At 66.3% G+C, this 17658-nt stretch overlaps 2 protein-coding genes across 6 annotated transcripts in view; one reads left to right on the top strand and one right to left on the bottom strand.

Annotated features, from left to right (window-relative positions):
- Positions 1-507: 507 nt before the first annotated feature.
- On the top strand, positions 508-4407 carry HIC1 (HIC ZBTB transcriptional repressor 1). Its single transcript, XM_081315023.1, has 2 exons — positions 508-654; positions 1955-4407. Exons 1-2 carry the CDS (start codon positions 603-605, stop codon positions 4117-4119), a joined length of 2217 nt encoding a protein of 738 aa, XP_081171149.1. The 5' UTR covers positions 508-602; the 3' UTR covers positions 4120-4407.
- Positions 4408-6662: 2255 nt separating this feature from the next.
- SMG6 (SMG6 nonsense mediated mRNA decay factor) overlaps positions 6663-17658 on the bottom strand; it is a 67591-nt gene continuing 56595 nt past the window's right edge. For 2 of the 5 annotated variants that reach the window (XM_081314207.1, XM_081314208.1), the window contains exons 14-19: positions 16443-16622; positions 15432-15584; positions 12149-12302; positions 10325-10536; positions 8424-8505; positions 6663-7890 (exon numbers count right to left, since the gene is read on the bottom strand). In XM_081314207.1, the coding sequence (XP_081170333.1) occupies positions 7760-7890; positions 8424-8505; positions 10325-10536; positions 12149-12302; positions 15432-15584; positions 16443-16622 (912 nt within the window). In that variant the 3' untranslated portion in view covers positions 6663-7759. Of the gene's footprint in view, positions 7891-8423; positions 8506-10324; positions 10537-12148; positions 12303-15431; positions 15585-16442; positions 16623-17658 lie in introns of those variants that run through there. The other 3 variants (XM_081314209.1, XR_014024664.1, XR_014024663.1) reach the window with 3 other exon arrangements.

The following is a 17658-nucleotide window of genomic DNA, read 5'->3' as shown; positions in this document are numbered from 1 at the left end:
CTTCGCCCCGCTCCGACTGTCCCGTCCGGTCCCGGACACCCACCTGGTCGCCGAGCAGCCGCGCGCCCCGGGCTCCCTCCGGCGCCGTCCCAGCCGGCTCTCCCGCGCGCCGGTCTCCTCGACGGGGCGGTCTGGGCTCCCGGCAGAGCGCGGCGGGTCCTGCTCCGATGGGCGCGCCGTGCTGGCCCCGCCCTGCTCTCGGGGGCCCAGCCTTCCCCTGCCTGCCCTCTTCGCCGGGCGGGGGTCGCGGCGCGGTCTCCTCCCCGGGGCTGCTCCTCCGGGACCCCGCCGGTGGCTCCTCCTCCTGCCGCACTCTTCCAGCCCCGTTGCCCGCCCGCCCGCTCGCCTGCTAGCTCGGCGCTCGCTGGCTGACTGGCTCGGAGGCGGAGGAAGCCGCGGCGGCTCCTTTAACACGCCCGAGTTCAGCCCGGGGTCAGGTGGAGTTCGCGGCCCGGCCTTTACCTTTTCCGCCGCCGCGGCGCTCCCGGCACATGGGGACCAGCCGGCGCAGCCTCCACCAAGCGGCCTGAGGCGCTGCGAGGGGCGCAGAGGAGCGGCCGCCGCCGCCGCCGCCGCCGCCGTGGCAGCAGAAGAGAAGAGCCATGCGTGTCCACGCGGACCTCGCCTGCCTGGCCGATCCGACGGGGCTCCCAGGTAAGACGGGGAGGGGACGGGCGGGAAGACCCCAGAGCCTCCGGACTTGGCGCCTCTTGCCCGCTCCGCAAGCTGGCTCTGCCGGGCAGGAAGCGGGCGGGCGGCTTCCTCGCGGGCGGATTCCGAAGTCAGCGGGAGGAAAGGAGCCGCTCAGCCCGAAATCTCCGGGGTTCCGGCCCGTCCGCGAGCGGCGGCTCCTTTGGGGGAAGCGGGGGCTGCAGCGGGACCCGGTCCGACTGCCTGTCCGGCTTTCTCCCTCGGCCCCGGACGACCCCGGAGCCCCTTCCCTGGGCGACGGAAGGCCTGCTGCGGCCGCGCTCGTTCATCCTCCCGCCCGGCCTTCGGCGTTCTCGCTCGGCCGAGGCGGCGGCAGGGCCGTCACCCAACTCCTTCGGCCGCGGCTGCCCGCCCCGCGAAGCTTTTGACAGGCGGTGGTGGCGGCAGCTGCTCCTGCCGGATTTCGGGACGGCTTTGGGGGTTTGGGCGGCCTTGTCTCGCGCCCGGAGCCCCTTCGCGCAGGCAAGACAGCCCTACCCGGCGATCCCTCAGCTGGACAGGGATGCCGGCCAAAAGGAGCAAATCGGTTAGGGCTGCCGGACCAGAGACCCTGGGCGGGGTGTTTGTGTGCTCTGGCGAAGAACGGCCGCAGCGGATAAGAAGGGGGCTGCCCACTGGCGGATCGGGCCGCAGGGCGGTTCCCCAGGCAGGCCGAGCCGCGGCACTGCCGCGCAGAGCCACCCTTTCAGCCGGGCTCCCCCGTTCTTCTCCGCTCAGGCCGGCAGCCCTGAAGGGGTCTCTCTCTCTGCCTACCCCCCCCCCCCAAATCCGGCCACTGACAGTGAGAAAGCGGGTGGCTAACGGCGCCCTCGCTTTCCTTCGCCTCCGGAGGGCGACGGACAGAGAAACGTCGCCCGGATCTAGCCCGCAGCGTCGGGGCCGCGGCAAGCGGCCCGGAAGCAGAAGGGGTCCACGGCCGTGGATCTGTCCCGTCGGCGGAGGGGGGCGGGGGAGGCGATGCGAGGAAGCGGTACCGTCGCTGTCCCGCCAGGTGTGAGGCCCCACCCGGAGGAGGGCGTGCGAGGCTGTGATCCGGGACACACCGGGGCTGAGCCCCCTCCTCCTCCCCTCCTCCTCCTCCCCCCTCCGCCGCCTAAGAGGGAAAGCCCCTCTATAAGGGGAGTCGGGGGAAGACGAGGCGGAGGAGAGCAGGAGAGGCGCCCGCTGCCCGGGCCTCCGCGTGGCGGGCGAGCGCGGCCAGGCCAGCTCAGGCCCGCTGGGCGCTCTCTTCTCCCCCCTGCAGGCGCAGCGATGTTGGAGGCCTCGGAGGCCACGGGCCACTCCCGGCAGCTGCTGCTCCAGCTCAACGCGCAGCGCACTAAGGGCTTCCTCTGCGACGTGATCCTGGTGGTGCAGAACGCGCTCTTCCGCGCGCACAAGAACGTGCTGGCGGCCAGCAGCGCCTACCTCAAGGCCCTGGTAGTGCACGACAACCTCATCAACCTGGACCAGGAGATGGTCAGCCCGGCCGTCTTCCGCGCCGTCCTCGACTTTATCTACACCGGCCGCCTGGGCCCCGGGGCCGAGGGCGAGGCTGAGCCGGCTGGCGTGACAAGCGCGGAGCCCGCTTTGGGAGCCATCCTGGCCGCCGCCAGCTACCTGCAGATCCCGGACCTGGTGGCCTTGTGCAAGAGGAAGCTGAAGCGCTCCGGCAAATACTACCAGCTCCGCGGTGGCGGCGGCGGCGGCGGCGGCGGCGGCGGCGGCGGGAGCTATTCGGCCTCCGCGCCCTTTGGAAAGCTGGCCAGGGGCCTCCGCGCCGCCACGCCGGTTATCCAGAGTTGTTTCGGGGCGCCGCCGCGGCCGGTGGAGCCGAGCAATCCGCTCAGCACCCACTGCGGGGAGCTGTACGCCGCCGCCGCCGCCGCTGCCGCCGCCCACCCGCACGGGCTCTGCCCCCCGCTCTGCGGCCTCGACCTCTCCAAGAAGAGCCCGAACGGGCCTTCCCCGCAACTGCCCCCGCCGCCCCCGCCCGAAAGCCGCCTCCGAGCAGCGGTGGAGAGCCGCGAGGGCGTCCTGCAGCCGCGGCCCGAGAGCCCGGCCTTGCTGCCTCCCCACGCGGCCTTCGGGGATCCGGGCTCCACGGCCCCGCTCCAGGCCGCCTTCGCCCACCTGCACCATCGCAGCGGCGGCAGCCCCGGGACGGAGCCGAGCGCTCGCGTCGAGGTGGCGCCCGAATTCCTGTACCGCTGGATGAAGCACGAGCCGCTGGTGGCGGGTTACGTGGAGGAGGAGGAGGAGGACGAGGAGGAGGCGGAGGACGAGGGAGACTGTGGCGGCGCCCGGCGGGAGCAGGGCAGCGGTGGCGAGCGAGAACTGGAGCCCCAGGCCCCGTCGCCTTCCGGGCCGGCCCCGCCGCCCCCGCGCCGCTACTTGGAGAGCGTGGAGGCCGACGGCGAGGCCGAGGACCTGGAGCCCGACAAGAGCACCAGCGAGGAGACGGGCTGCAGCAGCGGCGGCCCTTCCCCCGCGGGGGGCAGCCTGGAGCGCTACCTGGGCTACGAGCCGGAGAGCTTCGGCGGCGACAACCTCTACGTCTGCATCCCCTGCGGGAAGGGCTTCCCGTCCTCCGAGCAGCTGAACGCGCACGTGGAGGCCCACAACGAGGAGGACGAGCTGTACCGCAAAGAGGCGGCCGAAGCGGCGGCGGCGGCGGCGGCGGCGGCGGCGGGGCAGGGCTCGCCCTACCTGGACAAGGCACCGCCGCTGCCGGCGCCCCCGCCGCCCCCGCCGCCCTCGGGGGGCCCGCCGGGCTGCGACCTGCTGCGCCCCTACCGCTGCGCCTCCTGCGACAAGGCTTACAAGGACCCGGCCACGCTGCGCCAGCACGAGAAGACTCACTGGCTGACGCGGCCCTACCCGTGCTCCATCTGCGGCAAGAAGTTCACGCAGCGCGGCACCATGACCCGCCACATGCGCAGCCACCTGGGCCTGAAGCCCTTCGCCTGCGACGCCTGCGGGATGCGCTTCACCCGCCAGTACCGGCTGACCGAGCACATGCGCATCCACTCGGGCGAGAAGCCCTACGAGTGCCAGGTCTGCGGGGGCAAGTTCGCCCAGCAGCGCAACCTGCTCAGCCACATGAAGATGCACGCCGCCGCCGCCGCCGCCGCCGCCGGCCCCGACGGGAAGCTGAAGCTGGACTTCCCCGAGGGGGTGCTCGCCATGGCGCGGCTCGCGCAACAGCCCCCGCCGGACAAGGAGCTCTTCCAGCACACCTCGCACTTCCTGGCCGCCGCCGCCGCCGCCGCCGCCGCCGACCCCAAGGCCGCCCTGGAGAGCCTCTACCTCGGGCTCAGCCCCGACAAGGCGGCCGAGGTTTTGGCCCAGGGCGCCGTGGTGGCCGCCAGCCACCATCTGCACAACGACCATCACGCTCGGACCATAGGCCGCTTCTCGCCCCCCTGACGCGCCCCCATCCCGGGCCTGGGGGGCGCCCTTTCCGACCGGGGACCTACTCGCTCTCCTCCCCGGAGGCGGCCCCCTCGGGGTGCACCAGCGCCAGGGCGACCCCCGGCTGCGCGCCCGGTTCCTCCGCTGCGCTTTCGCGCTCCCCCCCAGCCCAGGAGAGCCAATTCGTCCCTACCTCAAAGGGTCCCCTCCGCCTCAGTCGCCCCCGACTGCGGAGGTCTCCGGCTGCAGAGGAGGGCGCGCCGGGCAGCGTCGCACCTGCGCCGAAGGGGGCGTCGGCGAGGCCTGCCGGGGCTGGGTGCGAGCGGAGGTTGGCGTTCCTTCCCCCGGGCGGAAGGGAGAAGGGCCTCTTCCATCGGGCCCGTTCACGCCTCCCCCCCCCCCCCGGCAGAGACTTTACAGGGGCCTCCGCGGTTAGGCTTGTAGGGGACGGGGAAGCCGGACGGAGCCAACTGCCTTTCGCCCCAGCCTCGAGGGGGCCGGCAGCAGAGGTAGCTGGTGAGGGGCAGGCCTGGCCCGCCCTTTCGGCTCTCGGGTCGCCTAGCTGGGATTCGGGGCTGCAGCCCCTTGGAAGCACACGGCCCCCTCTTCTGCTCCTCACAAAAGGGCTCCTGAACAATACTCGCGGGGGGGGGGAGCGATCTTGTGGCGAGCCTTTCTGGGCCGGGATGAGCCCCCCGCCTCCCCGGAGAGGCCCCAGAAACCCCTGGAGGCTCAGGCAGAGGTAGGGGAGCCCCGGCCGGCCTCAAGCCCCCAGAAGGTGGCGGTGGGGGGCGGCGCAGACCCCCGCCATCGGATCCAGCCCACAGTCGGCCTGCTTGGAGCTGCTGCGCTGGAGCCGCTGCCTTGCAAGGGGGGGGGGGGTGTCTGGAGCAGCCGGGCTTGGGGGGGGAGTTGTATTGTATTCTAATGTGAAAAGGGGAGGACGCCCCTTTCCTCAGTCCCCAGATTGTGGGTCAAAGGGACCAAAGGGGAAGGAGCCTCTCTGCCCTGGCCTGAAGGTGGCAGCACCTCCTCTGAGCTCCAATGTAGCTGCTCCCCCCCCCCCCGCCCGTGAAGACCCCGACTTGCTTCCAGGATGGGGCACTCGGTACCCCAATAATATTTGACAAAGACAAAATGCCATCTGTTTGTCCGCTTCGTTGAGGACGGGAGAGCATCATCTGGGGCTGGGCTTGCTGCCCCCCCTCCCTGAAGCCCCAGAGGGTCTCTGCCTTACTTCTGGGGGGGCCAGCTACCTGCCGCCCGGCCTCTGCTGCACTCGTGGGGTGGGGGGCACCCAGCTGCCCCTCTCCCTCCCCCCTTGACCCCAACCAACCACGGAAAAATGTGAAACTGCTCTCTCTTTGCACACACCACCTTGCCTCCCCCCGCCCCCCCCTTGGGCTGTGTCTTCATCTGAGCCAGCTGCCTCTCCCCCCAGCCCTGAGAGGACCCAGCGGAATCCCCCCCCGAGGGGGGACCCTACCCAAAGGAAACTGAGCACCTGAAGGGGCAGCGTCCCGTGCCTTCTGTAGCCTTGGCCAAGGGACGCCTCTCCTTTTGTATTGGAGACCAAAACCAAGCAACATTTAAGCCTCCCATAAAGCAATAAAGGTTTTTTTTAACACTGCTGCCACCATCCAGGCCTCTGCTTCCTTGAGTGGGTTTGGGGCGAAGATGGGTGTGTGTGTGAAAGTCCGAATTTTGGGGCGCTACTGGGGAAGGGGCAGAGGCTCCTGTCGGGAGAAGCAAGGCCCAGAAACGGGATGCAGTGAAGCAGGAGGGTCACCGGCACTGGCGCCCCTTCCCCTCTGTCCGCTTTCCTTTTAGACAGGGTGTGCGTGCGTGCCAGAAGTGAAGCCGGATGTAGAGATGGTGCCAGAGGTGTGTGTGTGTGTGGGGGGGGGGGGGGCTGGTGCCTTTTCAATGCCAGAAAGTGCTGGTGGTGGTGGGGAACGACTGCAGGTGCCTTGCCCTGTTTGCACAGCTGATGCAGGAAATGGGAAGGGGTCAGCTCTCCCCACGGACCCTCACGCTCGGCTGCTCAGAGGAAATTCTCCCCCACTTCCTTGAGATGCTCAAATCTGGCCAAAGACCCAGCAGCGGCCCCCGGCAACTTCTGAGCGGCTATTCCGTCCACACCCAAAGTGGCGGTCATGCTCCTGTTTGATGCGTGTAGCGTGTTGTTTGCCCCCTACACACAGCACATGCCTTCAGCACGATGGACGCAAAGGCCATGGCGCTGGGCACTTCAGCCTGATCTGGCCGTCCCCAGAAGGGCCAGCTTCACTGGCTGTCCTAACCCGGCAGCTGGCCATTTGGGGCTCCGCAGGCTGCCCCGGACAGAAACCGCGGCTGGTCAGTTGGGCTCCTTGGTTCTGGGTGTTACGTGCGCTGCCTAAAGGCAGCCTAGAACTCCTGGCCTCCTGGCGGCGCTTCCCCTTTGGCACTTGGCTGGAAAGGGGCTCTTGCCCCCCCAAACGTTCTCCTGGGATGGCCCCCCTTCTTCCTCTCTTCTGCCGCCCCCCCCGCCCCAAAGGAAGCCGCGGAGAGCAAGGTTTCTACTAAAACTTTATTAAGAAAACAAGGGAACAAAAGTGGGCAAAGGCCCTCCGTCCAAGCCAGTCAGGCAGAGTCAGAAGCTGCAGGGGGTGGAAGAGACCCCCCCCCATCTCCTCGGCAAAGGAGGGGCCGCGCCACACCCCGGGAGAGGCACACACACGTAGCCCACCGCGGGCAAATCCCATCCAAAGGGAAGGCAGGTGGACTCCTCTGCCCTGCAGCAAACCAGGCCCCTTCCCCCCAGTCCCGGCATGGGGCCCCACGGGGGCACTCCGTGCCCCCCCAACTGGCAAGAAAGTCTTCCCATGGGGAAGGGCTCTGGCTGGGAAAGGAGCTGTCCCGACCCACGCAACCTCGCTGAGCGCCAAGGGGCACAACAGCTGGACCCCAGCCCCCATTTTTCTGCCCTCTCCCTTGCTCTCCTGTGGGGGGGGGCTTTCGTGGCCATCTTCCCCCCAACCTTAAGGGTTGTTCCTGGCCTCCCTCCCAAGGAGACAGAGCTGGCTGGGTTTGGCAGGTGGGCAGGGAGGGTGCTTTAGTCCATGGCACAGAGGAACGAGGGAACGGAAGGTGGCAGGGATGGGAGAGGGGCTAAAAACCTGAGACAGACACTGGGGGGGGCGGGGGGGGGGCTGCTGACAGAAATTGGAGGAGGGCTCCCCCCCCCCGGCTCCTGATGGCACCTAGGAGCAGCAGTGGCAGTTTGAACCGAGAACTCCTGGCTGCCCACCAGGACTTGGCCAGGGCTGCGGGGGGCTGCTCCAGGGGGATCGGAGGCCCGCTTAGGCCCCTCCGACCGGCCTCTCCTCCTGGCCCCAGAGGCCAGCAACCCTGCTCACTCTCGCCTCCCTCCACAGTGACCGCCTACCCCGGGCTCCTTCTCCACGCGTGTGCGTGCACCCACAGCACGGCCATTCCAGGTGGAGTTGAAGACGCTGCGTTTATTGTGCTGGGTGTTCTCCTGGAAGGATGGTGGTGGGGGTGGGGTGGCAGCGGTGGCAGCACAACAGCCCTGGCACGGGGCACGGGCACGCCCTGAGGCCGCCCTCCATGTTGGCGACGAGCTGCACGGCTTCCCAGGGAAGGGGTCCGCTCAGCCCTCCTGGGCCCACCGCAGGAAGGTGGGGATGTCCCGCACGGGCACGTTGCGGGTCAAGGCCTTCACCCGCAGGTTCCGGTCGTCTGTCAGCAGTACCACCTCCCGGAGCAGGCGGATAGGGTCGTCTGCGAAAGGCGGGGGAAGGGATGATGGGTCCCTGGCCGCTCTGCCTGGGCCTCACCCAGCCCCGGGACACTGCCCGCCCCCCCCCCAGTGGAACCTTCCAGGGCTTAACAATAACCATCCCCTGGGCCAGCAAGGATTGCTAGAAACCAGAGGCTGTCAGATTGTCAGGCCCCATCCGCCATAATCCCCTGATCGCTCGATTCCGCCCCAGCCAGGCGTAAACACTGCGAAAGGCCTTCTCCGTCAAGCTGACAAGTTAAGCTGCTCAGAGTTTGGCCCGACAGGCACGGGGCTGGGCTGAGCGGCTGCGGCCTCTACTGGAAATGGCTCCGGGGCTGCCGGGAGGCGGCGGAAGGGCCCCCGCAGCCTTCCAGGAAAGGGCCGGGCGACGGAGGCGTCAGGGACCAGGCACCTCACGTGCCCCCCTCCGCTCCAGCCCACTTTTTGCCTCCCTCCAGAGCGAGCCCGGCTGCGAAACCTGGCGGGGGCTGCTGGGCCCTCCTGTGGGGCGTCCGAGCTCCCCCAGACCCACCTTTCCTGGCCGGCATGAAGTCCTTCGCTCTGTCGTTGCAGTAGTGGAGGCAGCAAGAGAGGATCAGGTCATCGTTGTTTCCCTGGGGAAAAGGGGGGCAGAGAGGAGAGGCTGAGCGCCCGGCAGGTGGGGCAGGAAGCTCTTCAGCCTCTGACCAGTGACATTTTGGGACCAGCCTGCTGGAGGCGGCTGCCGGCCTCCCGGGCCAAAGCTGGCCCTCCTGGCCGGAAGGCCGGTTAGGGGGGAAAGTCGGCCCAAGTCCCCAGCCCCACCTGGCCCCGTCCGTCCGTCCGCCTCCCAGGCACAGCAGGAACCCCGCAGGAGACGGGAAGGCCGGAGGGGGCAGCTGCCAATGGGAACTGCCGGGAGGGGCTAACAATCTCACCGGGAGGGGCAGCAGGAAAGCCCCCCCCCAATTGGGCGAGGAAGACCCAGCCCGGCTGGCTATTGGATTGTCCTGAGCTTGTACTATATTTGGGGGAATTCGGTTCCGGGACAGAGAAGATGCCCCTTGGAAGCGGATCTTCACCTGCCTCTTGAAATGAGAGGGGGGTGTCCCACTGAAGCCCCCTCCCCAATGGCAACAGGGGCTGATTTTGTTTATTGGCCGATGGGATTCCTGTGCCGCCCATTTCACCGGCCCAGCGTGTTTCTTCCCTCCATCCTGGCTGAGCTCTTTGCATGTGGTTTGTATCTGGCTTCTGCTGGGTCTTCAGAAAGGGGGTTCCCAGGACCAGCCCCCCCTCCCCGTTCTGGGCGACAGCAGAGGAGCAGCAGCAGCTCTGGAGTCGCACTGGCTGCCTCCGCTGCCACATCACGCACCCGGGGGGGGGCTTGTAGAAGGGAAGGGTCCAGCCAGACCCCCAGACCCTAACCCCCTTGTGTATCCCACCCCCCCACGCTCTGCCCTCAGGCCACGGGCTTTTCCACCCCACAAAGGGTGCAGCACGCTTGTTTCTCTCCGCTCAACCTCAAAGCAGAAGTGCCCCTGAATCTTGGCCGTGACCCCCGGGGAGCCAGCCTTGTCTGCAGACGGGGTCACTATATTCCCCCACCTTCCATGCAAAGCATTTGTCATTGCAGGCAGTCCTTGACTTATGACAACTCAGCCCAAAATTTCAGTTGCTAAGCAAGGCAGTTGTTAATAGCAACAGCACTTAGCCATACAACTTATATGCCGCTTCCCGGTGCTTGACGGCCCCCCTCTGAGCGGTTTACAGAGTCAGCCTATTTGCCCCCAACAATCTGGGTCCTCCTTTTACCGACCTCGGAAGGACGGAGGGCTGAGTCGACCTTGAGCCGGTCAGGATCGAACTCTAGGCTGCGGACTGCAGTCCCCCTGCAATGCTGCATTCTCACCACCAGGGCTCTCACGTGAGTTACGCCCCGTTTTACCACCTTTCTTTCCATAGTCGTTAAGTGAGCAGCACAGCTATTAAGTGAATCCGACTTCCCCACTGACTTTGCTCATCTGAAGGTCGCAAAAGGAGGTGAGTCTGGGTCGCTGAGACCGTCATAAATACAGGCCAGTCGCCAAGCCTCCAAATTTTGATCACATGACTATGAGGATACTGCAACGGTTTTAAGTGTGAGAAGTGCACATAAGTGCCTTTTTCAGCACTGTCGTAATTTTGGACGGCCACTAACTGAGTGGTGGTAAATTGAGGACTACCTACATATTGAAGGGCCCCTTCAGCCCTTCCCTCCAGTCGAGGCGGGTCTGTGGCGCCCTCTGCACCCGGAGCGAGGCCTTCCCCTTGGGCCATCAGTGCCCCCCCCTGTTCCCAGGCTCCCCGGAGGCTCCGGGCATCCTCCGCACCGCAGATTCCAACCCAAGGGGGGCATTGGGGGAGGGTCTTCAGCCCCCCCCTTCCCCCCCTCGTGCTGAGCCGGCAGGGCACCTGTTGCCTCGAAATGTCCTCGCTGCGGAAAGAGATGGACTCCAGCTCGTTGCCGCGGCTGGTCAGGGCCCGGATGTAGCTGTCCCGCCTCTCAAAGCAGCCCTCCAGGAAGTCCACCGCCTGGCGGGCCCGATCCTGCAGCAGGCGGGTGTAGCCCCCGGCCCGGCGCTCTGATTCGGGGCCCTTGGCCAGCCCGTCCAGTTCGTTGATGACTGGCAGGAGGAAAGAGAGACGGGAAGGATTCGCACTCCTGCCTCAAGTCCTGCCTGGCCTAAGGTGGGGGAGGGGCGAGGCAAAGCTGGCTGTCCTGGGCTGTGTGTGTGTGTGGGGGGGCTACTAGCCTTGGCTCCCTGCTGCAGAAGGAAGGAGGGGGGACAAGGCCGGCATTTGGGGAAGGGAAGAGGGCTTCCAGAGCTTATTTGGGAGGGGGGGGAAGGCTGGGAGCGTGGGACAAAGCAAGGGCCGAAGTGACTCTGCTGAGCCCCCCCCCCCGGCCGCCTTGGGGTGGCCAATCTGCTGGACCTTCTGGGCAGCTGGCCCGGGCCAAAAGCTGAGATCAAGCGGGAACTATGCGTGCCTTGGAGGAGGGGGGTCTCCCCCTCCCCTCCAGCCCCCGGGGATGCTGCCCCTCCTGGGACGGCTTCCCCGGGGGTCTCCCCCCCCAGCTCCGAATGTTTCCACTGGGCAGAGTGGAGGCCAGCAGCCGCCTGGGGAAGATCAAACGGATGACCGGCCGAAGGAACGGGAGGAGCTGCCGCTCCCCCCCCCCGCGCTCCGTGGCCGTGTCCAAGCCAAGCAGCCTTCAAAGGGGCGGCTTGTTTGCGCTCCTGCCCAGCCCGGCTGGCTTCTCCTCCACGGCCACTGCCAGAGGGGTCGGGTTCAGGGGACACGGAGGAGCGAGCGAGCGAGCCAGGGGGACGAGCAAGGGGGACGGAGCCAGGGAAGCCGGCCCCAGTGGGCGGGCAGCGGCCAGAGCAGGCTTTAACTCTTGGTTGCCCTGGCCGGCCAGGGCAGAGCAGTGAGCCAGCCCCCCAGTGTGGGGGAGAAGGCACGGGGCCACTGCCTATCCTCCCCCCTAGAAGGAACCCTAGCCAGCCCGGAGGAGGGAGGAGCGGGCCTGGGAACCCCTCCCCACACCAGGCCTCCCCCCCCTCCGGACAGGGAGCTTCCTGCCGCCTGCGAGGAGGATGGCCGGGGCCCAGGTCCTTCTGCATTTCAGAGGAGGGAGGGGAACAGGAGGGTGCCCATGTCAACCCCCCCCTCCGCAGACCACCCAGCTGCAGGCTGTTATCTGCTGCCCGGCTGCGTGTTTACCCCGGGCAGGAGCCAGCTCTGCTGAGCTGCAGCTTTATAAGGAGCGGAGGAGAGCCAAGCCGGCGGCTGGACTGGGGGGGGGGAGTGCCCCGCCTGGCTCTGGCCTTCCCTGCTGGACGGTCCCTGCAGAGGGGCACGGCCTGCCTGGGCAGGAAGGGGCCCGAGTCAGCTGAGCCCCTCGCTGCTGCTGCTGCAGGGGCCCCGGAGCCCCAGGAGGCCAGGCGCAGGCAAGGCGAGGAGGCCACTGAGCGGGCAGTTCCACAGGCTCCTTTTGAACGATGGAGCCGAGGGTGCCCAGGGCAACGGGGTGGCTGCCCAGGGCGGCTGGGGGAAGCCCACCTCTGCCGGGGGGGGGAAGTCTAGGGAGGTCTGTGCCGAGGTGGAAGATTTGGGGAAGGGGCTGCAACATCTTTGAAAGGAACCCGTTTATCCAGCAGGCCTTCTGGGCGCGCTCCGTGCCCGGAGGACTGTGGGAATCAGGGCACCTACCCCCACCCCCACCCCACTCACCAATCAGGGGCACCACCAGGATGAACTGCCTGCACTCCAGCAGCTGCGCCAGGCTGCCCAGGTGGTCGATGAAGCCGTTGGTGTCCGGGACGAGGAACACAGGGCGGATCTCCAGTTCCATCTGCCTCAGCTGGGCCTGGTCCTTCAGCACCGCCTGCAAGAGCCCCAGATGGGGGTGGGGGCCCCGGGGGGGCAGGTTAGCCACCACACGAGCAGCAGCAACATCACCCTCATCCAGACTGGGCAAGAACGGGCTGGGCACGATGGGAGCTGTAGTGCTCCAGAACTGGAGGGGAATACGGGTCTGCCCCCTCCCTTCCTAAAGTCACCGGAGGTTTTCAAGACAAGATCAGGGAATAATTTGTCCGGGATGATAGAAAGCGGGGTTGGCCAACTCTGGGAACTTTTAAGAGCCGTGGACTTCAACTCCCAGAATTCCCCTGCCAGGGCAGGGTAAAGAGGCCAAGGTCGGACAGCCCTGATATGAGGTCTCTTGGGCTGGACTAGAAGACCTCTAAGGTCCCTTCCAGCCTTAGGATTCTATGACTGTGTTTGGAAGGGGCTCCTGCTTGATAGGCTCGCTCTTACTCCTCTGAAGCCCCCCCCCCCAAGACCATCCCTCTGAGTTGGGCTGGGAAGCCCCTGGCAGTGGAGATCGGGGTTCATGCCCCCATCAGGCCGTGCCAGGTGGATCGGACTGCCAGCCGCCTCATCCGCAGGACGGCTCCCTCAGTGCTTGCAGCCCCAAATGATCAAGGGGGGGGGCTGCCTGAAACACCTGGGGGAATCCCCTGCCCCCCCCCCAAAATCCCCTCCCTGTCCATGTCCCTGTGGCCAGGCATCGCAAACAGAGGCCCAGGATGCTGGGCCCCTGCGTCCTTCTGGCTTATGACACCATTACCAGATGGCCATTTAAACCACTATTCAACCAGAGGTTTAATTAAATGGCTTATTAAGTCACGTAACAGAATGCATATCACAAAAGAACAGAGTGGGAAGGGACCCTGGAGGTCTTCTAGTCCAACCCCTGCTCAAACCGTTATCAGAGAGCTTTCCTCCTTACGCCCTGCGTCTGGTAAACTCGCAAGATTCGTTTTTCTCACCAGGCACACCTGTGCGTAACTTGAACTAGGCTGTTGTTACTCTGTGTCGTATAATATATGCGGGCACGTGCATACCTGTGTTTTATTTATTTATTTTTGTCATATTTATCTTGTGTATATCGGAGGTGGTGACCCTTTGAGAGGTGTGCGCGACAAAATTTCATTTTAATGTATGCCGATTAGGGTACATTCAAAGTGACAATAAAGTTACTATTCTGTTCTAGACGGCCTATAAAACCATTAAACCATTACTAAGGCAGAGGTCTTGAGGCTAGAGGATTTCTGCCCTGGCCAGGGGAGTGGGCTAGAAGACCTCTGGGGTCCCTTACAAGCCAGCACGCCATGGCGGCCACCGGCCTTCAGCCCCACATGCCCGACCCCGGGCCTGCTGGCCGCCCTGCCCAGCGTGCCCTGTGCCCTTCCGAGGCTCTTGGCCCGACTGCCGGGCTCCAGGCGCTGAAGCGGCTCTGTGCCGGCTGTCACGTCCCTTCGGCTCCCCTGGGCTGGCCGAAGAGAGGACGACAGGATGCGAGCGGCCGTGGTGGGCCGGTGCCAAGCCTCCCTCCCCAGCGCAAGGAAGCCGGCCTCAGGAGGGGGCCGTTTGCCTTGGCGGCGGCCGGCCAGAGTGCAAGGACAGGACTAGCCCCCCACCAAGGGGGCATGAGCCGCAGGGGCCGTGCAGGTGGGGGCCTGGCTGACGCCTTCCCCTTCCCTTGGGGGAGGACGGCGGGCAGCCGCCTGGGACGTGTCCGCTGCCCAGTAGGACTCGTCTGCCCCAGCGTGGCGGAGCCGCTGGGTGGGGGTGCCCTTCCGCTGCTGGCAGGTGCACGGCTGTGTGCGGGCGCTCGGTCATTGTTTCCCAGCGCAAAAGGAGGGCCGGACGGGGCTAAATTTAGTCTCTGGCTGCCCCTCCCAGCCCCGCTGCTGCCGCCGCTGGAGTTCCCTGGGGAGGGGCTGCCCAGCTGCCGTGCCCAGAAAAGAATGGGGCTGCCGAGAGAGGGGGGGAGGGGGAAGGCCTATGCTGTGCTTCAGGTGGGGAAGTTTGCTCCGGAAATGCTGCGTCTCCACCCCACCCCTCCGGCAGCCGGCTCCTCCACCATTCCAAGTGCTGTACCTGTGGGCTGGAGGGTCCTCTTACCCCAACCGTGGCAGCCTGAAACCCCCCCTGGGTGGCCCAAGACCCCCCTTTCCCGCAGTCCAGATGCCCGGTCAGCCCGGGGCTGAACAGCCTTTCTTGCCGGCCTCAACAGAGGTCCAGGCTGCGAAGGACCTCCGGCCTTGGTGCAAATCCCAGCGAAGCCCCTCTGGGGGCAGAAAGGCTGAGCTGAGCTGGCAAGGGTGTGTGTGTGTGAGTCCTTGCACCACTGCCTCCCCAGGCCCAGCAACCTCCCTGGGCCTGGCAGGACTGGGGTCACTGCTGGTATGAGACTGGGGAAGGGGCGCGACCCCCGTCCTTGTCTTTTTCCCTCTCTTCCTCCTCTCCCCCCGGCCCTCCCCCCCTGCCCCAGGCGCTGTCCTGGCGGGTGGGGGGGGCTCTCGCTGGGCGGCTGTAGCAGGCAGCGGTGGGCCTGGAGAGCCGAGGGGTGGGGGTTCTAGGCCAGCAGCCAACAGCCGGCGGGTACACATGTGCACGCTCTCCCAGTCGGCCCTTTGGCGGTCCTGTTTTACAACTGCTTCGGCACAGACTCCAGAGTTCACGCATATGGCTAGACAGATGTGTTTGGCCGGGGTTCAAGGCTGGGAAAGGAAGAGTTATGGTGGCAGGAGGGCCCTGGGCACAGCTGAGCGGGAGGGGATTCTCCCTCGGCTGTCGGGAATCGGTGGGCCGGCGGGGCCGAGGGGCCAGCCGGGAGCCCGGGGGTGGGACGTGCCGCTCGGCTCCAGCCCAGCGATGCTCCGGAGGACACGTCCCTCACGATGTCCCAGGCTGGGCTGCCTTTGCGCGGAGCACGCCGGGCACCCGGGGGGCGTGCGTGTGTGGGGCTGCTCGGGGCAACGCCCGCTCGCCAGCCTTTGAAAGGGGCAGGCCTGACTGGGGCCCTGGCATCGGGTGTCCCTGGACACGGGTGCAAGGCTGCCTCCCCACACAGGGCACTGCGGGGCCTGCCCCTCTTCCTGAGGGGGTGAGAAAGGCTGGGCTCCCCCCCCCGAGGAGCGCCCCCTGGAGGAGCCGCACCGACCTGGATCTTGTCCTGCCGGCGCTGCTGCTCGGCCACCTTCCTGGTCAGCGCCTGCTTCTTGGCTCGCAGCTCCCTGATGTCCAGCTCGCCACCGCTGCCCTCGGCCTTGGCCTCCGAGTCGTCCGGCAAGGCCTCCATCTGGACATCGTCCTCCTTCCAGCAGGCGGGGGTGGGTGGGGGGAGAGAAAATGAAGGAAGAGCGCCATGGCAACCATCACAACAGGAGAAAATGAATGGCCCGCCCAGCCTCTCCGCCCAGCGGAGGAGAAGCGGCTGGAGGCTCTGCAACCGCCAGGACATTCTGGGGGTGACTGGTCGGGGGACCCCAGCCCTTTACTGGAGGGGAGGGGCCACCTGCCTCTACGCCCCCAGCTGCCCCGTGGATCGAGTGGGACAGGGACCCCAGAGCCCCTGTGCGCGAAGGCAGCTGGAGACGGGGGGGGGGACCCCAGGGCCCTTCCCCAATCCCCCCCTCTCTCCCCCAGGCGGCCGGCCGGGCCTTGCAGCTGGCTGGCAGGGCTGGGCGGAGCGGAGGCTTCCTCCCCACACAGACACACACTCACACGCGGCCTGCCGAGAACCCCGGGCTACAGGAACAGGCCGGGGCAGGAAAACAAGAGGAGAAATTCCTTAATCACATCAGGATGTGAGAGAGGCGGGGGGGGGCAGGGGGGAGCCAAGCACCCCGTCCCCCTTCCTGTACGTGTGCTGGAGGTGGCTGTGCAGCCCTGCTCTCCGGCTCCCCCCTAAACTCGATCCTGAGCCTGAACCCTGCCCCCCCTGCCCCCCTCCCTCCCATCCTCTTCCTGCTGGGCCCGAGCCGCACATTATTAAAACTCTGCCCCCCCCTCAAACTCTGTTTGCAGAGCGCATCTGGAACTCATCGCAGTCACCAAGGGGAGCGTTTGGGTGGGACTGGCAGGAAAGGGCACCGGCACTCGGGGGACGCCACGCAGAGCCCCCCCGCTACAAAGGGGGGGGGAGTGTGCAGGCCCCCTTCCTGCCCACTACCTGATCCTCCAGTTGTTTTCCCTGCCGGCTGGCGGCGGCTTCCTTTCCCAGGGCGTCTGGGCCGGGGGCCACCGACACGTACTTTCCACCCTTGAATGCCAGCAAGGGCTCCTCCTGGCCGCAGAGCGCCTCCAGGAAATACTTCAGCACCGTCACCCGCTTGCAGTCGGCCGCAATGACCTGCGGAGGGGGGGGGAGGAGGAAGCAGAAGAGAAAGGGAAGGAGGAAGAAGTGGAAGAGGAAAAAAGGAGGAAGGAGAGAAGGAAGGAGAGAAGGGGGAAAGGCAAGAAGAGATAAAAGGAAGGAAGAGAGAGGGACGGAGGGAGGGAGGTGAGGGAGAGACACAAGGCTGGAGCCCCGGCGCTGGGAAAGAGCCCCCGCCCAGCTCAGAGACCCCCTTTCTGGCAAGGCTTGGTTGACAATGCAGAGACCCCCAACAGACACCCCCCCTGCCACCGTAATTCCTGCCCTGCGGTGGGGGCCTGTCTCTGGGGGGGGAGCGCTAGTGATCCAGCCTATTCCCCCCCCCGAGAACAGGACCCTCCCCCATCAGCCCCAAGAGGATAGCTGGCACGGGGGGGGGTGTGGGTCTGGGCTGACCCCCCCCCAGCCCTTTTCCTCCCCAGGGCCTCCTGATTCTGGAGGGCACCGAGGAGCCTGGAAGCCCCTGAAAGGGGAGCAGTGGGGCACCCCGACCCCTCTTTCTGCCTTGCCGTAAGAGCCCCCCACCCGGAGGCTCTGCCCCCCTTCTGAGAAAAGCCCCCCCCTGCCCAGCCCAGGCCGTCCACGCCCCTTCGCTCCCCTTTCCCAGCCCCCCCCATTTCTTCAGAAGGAACAAGCGCCTTACAATACAGGGGGTTCTCGACCTACAACCGAGCCCCCATTTTCTGTTGCTAAGCGAGACACTGGTTGAGTGAGTTTTGCCTCAGCTTATGTCCTCTCCTGCCACATTTGTTAAGTGAGTCGTTGCAGTCCTTAAGTTAGTAACACGGCTGTTAAGTGAATCCGGCTTCTCCACTGAGTTTGCTAGTCAGATGGTCGCAAAAGAGACCCTGTGGGCGCCGCGACCGTCGTAAATACGAGTCAGCTGCCAGGCGTCTGTATTTTGATCGCCTGACCGCGGGGCGGCTGCGACGGTCCTACGCGTACAGCCCCAAGTCACATTTTTCAGTGCTGTTGAACAATTGAACGGTCCCTAAACAAATGGTCATTAAGC

The sequence above is a fragment of the Vipera berus genome (genome assembly GCF_964194415.1).
Source record: "Vipera berus genome assembly, chromosome: 1".
In the NCBI taxonomy this organism is placed as follows: domain Eukaryota; kingdom Metazoa; phylum Chordata; class Lepidosauria; order Squamata; family Viperidae; genus Vipera; species Vipera berus.
Note: the sequence above shows the minus strand (reverse complement) of the source record. Positions and strands in the feature narration are given on the sequence as shown.

Coding starts and splice junctions, on each gene's coding strand:
- HIC1 (XM_081315023.1), top strand. CDS start 603: ATGCGTGTCCACGCGGACCTCGCCTGCCTGGCCGATCCGACGGGGCTC. Junction 655..1,954: donor CGATCCGACGGGGCTCCCAG/GTAAGACGGGGA, acceptor TCCCCCCTGCAG/GCGCAGCGATGTTGGAGGCC.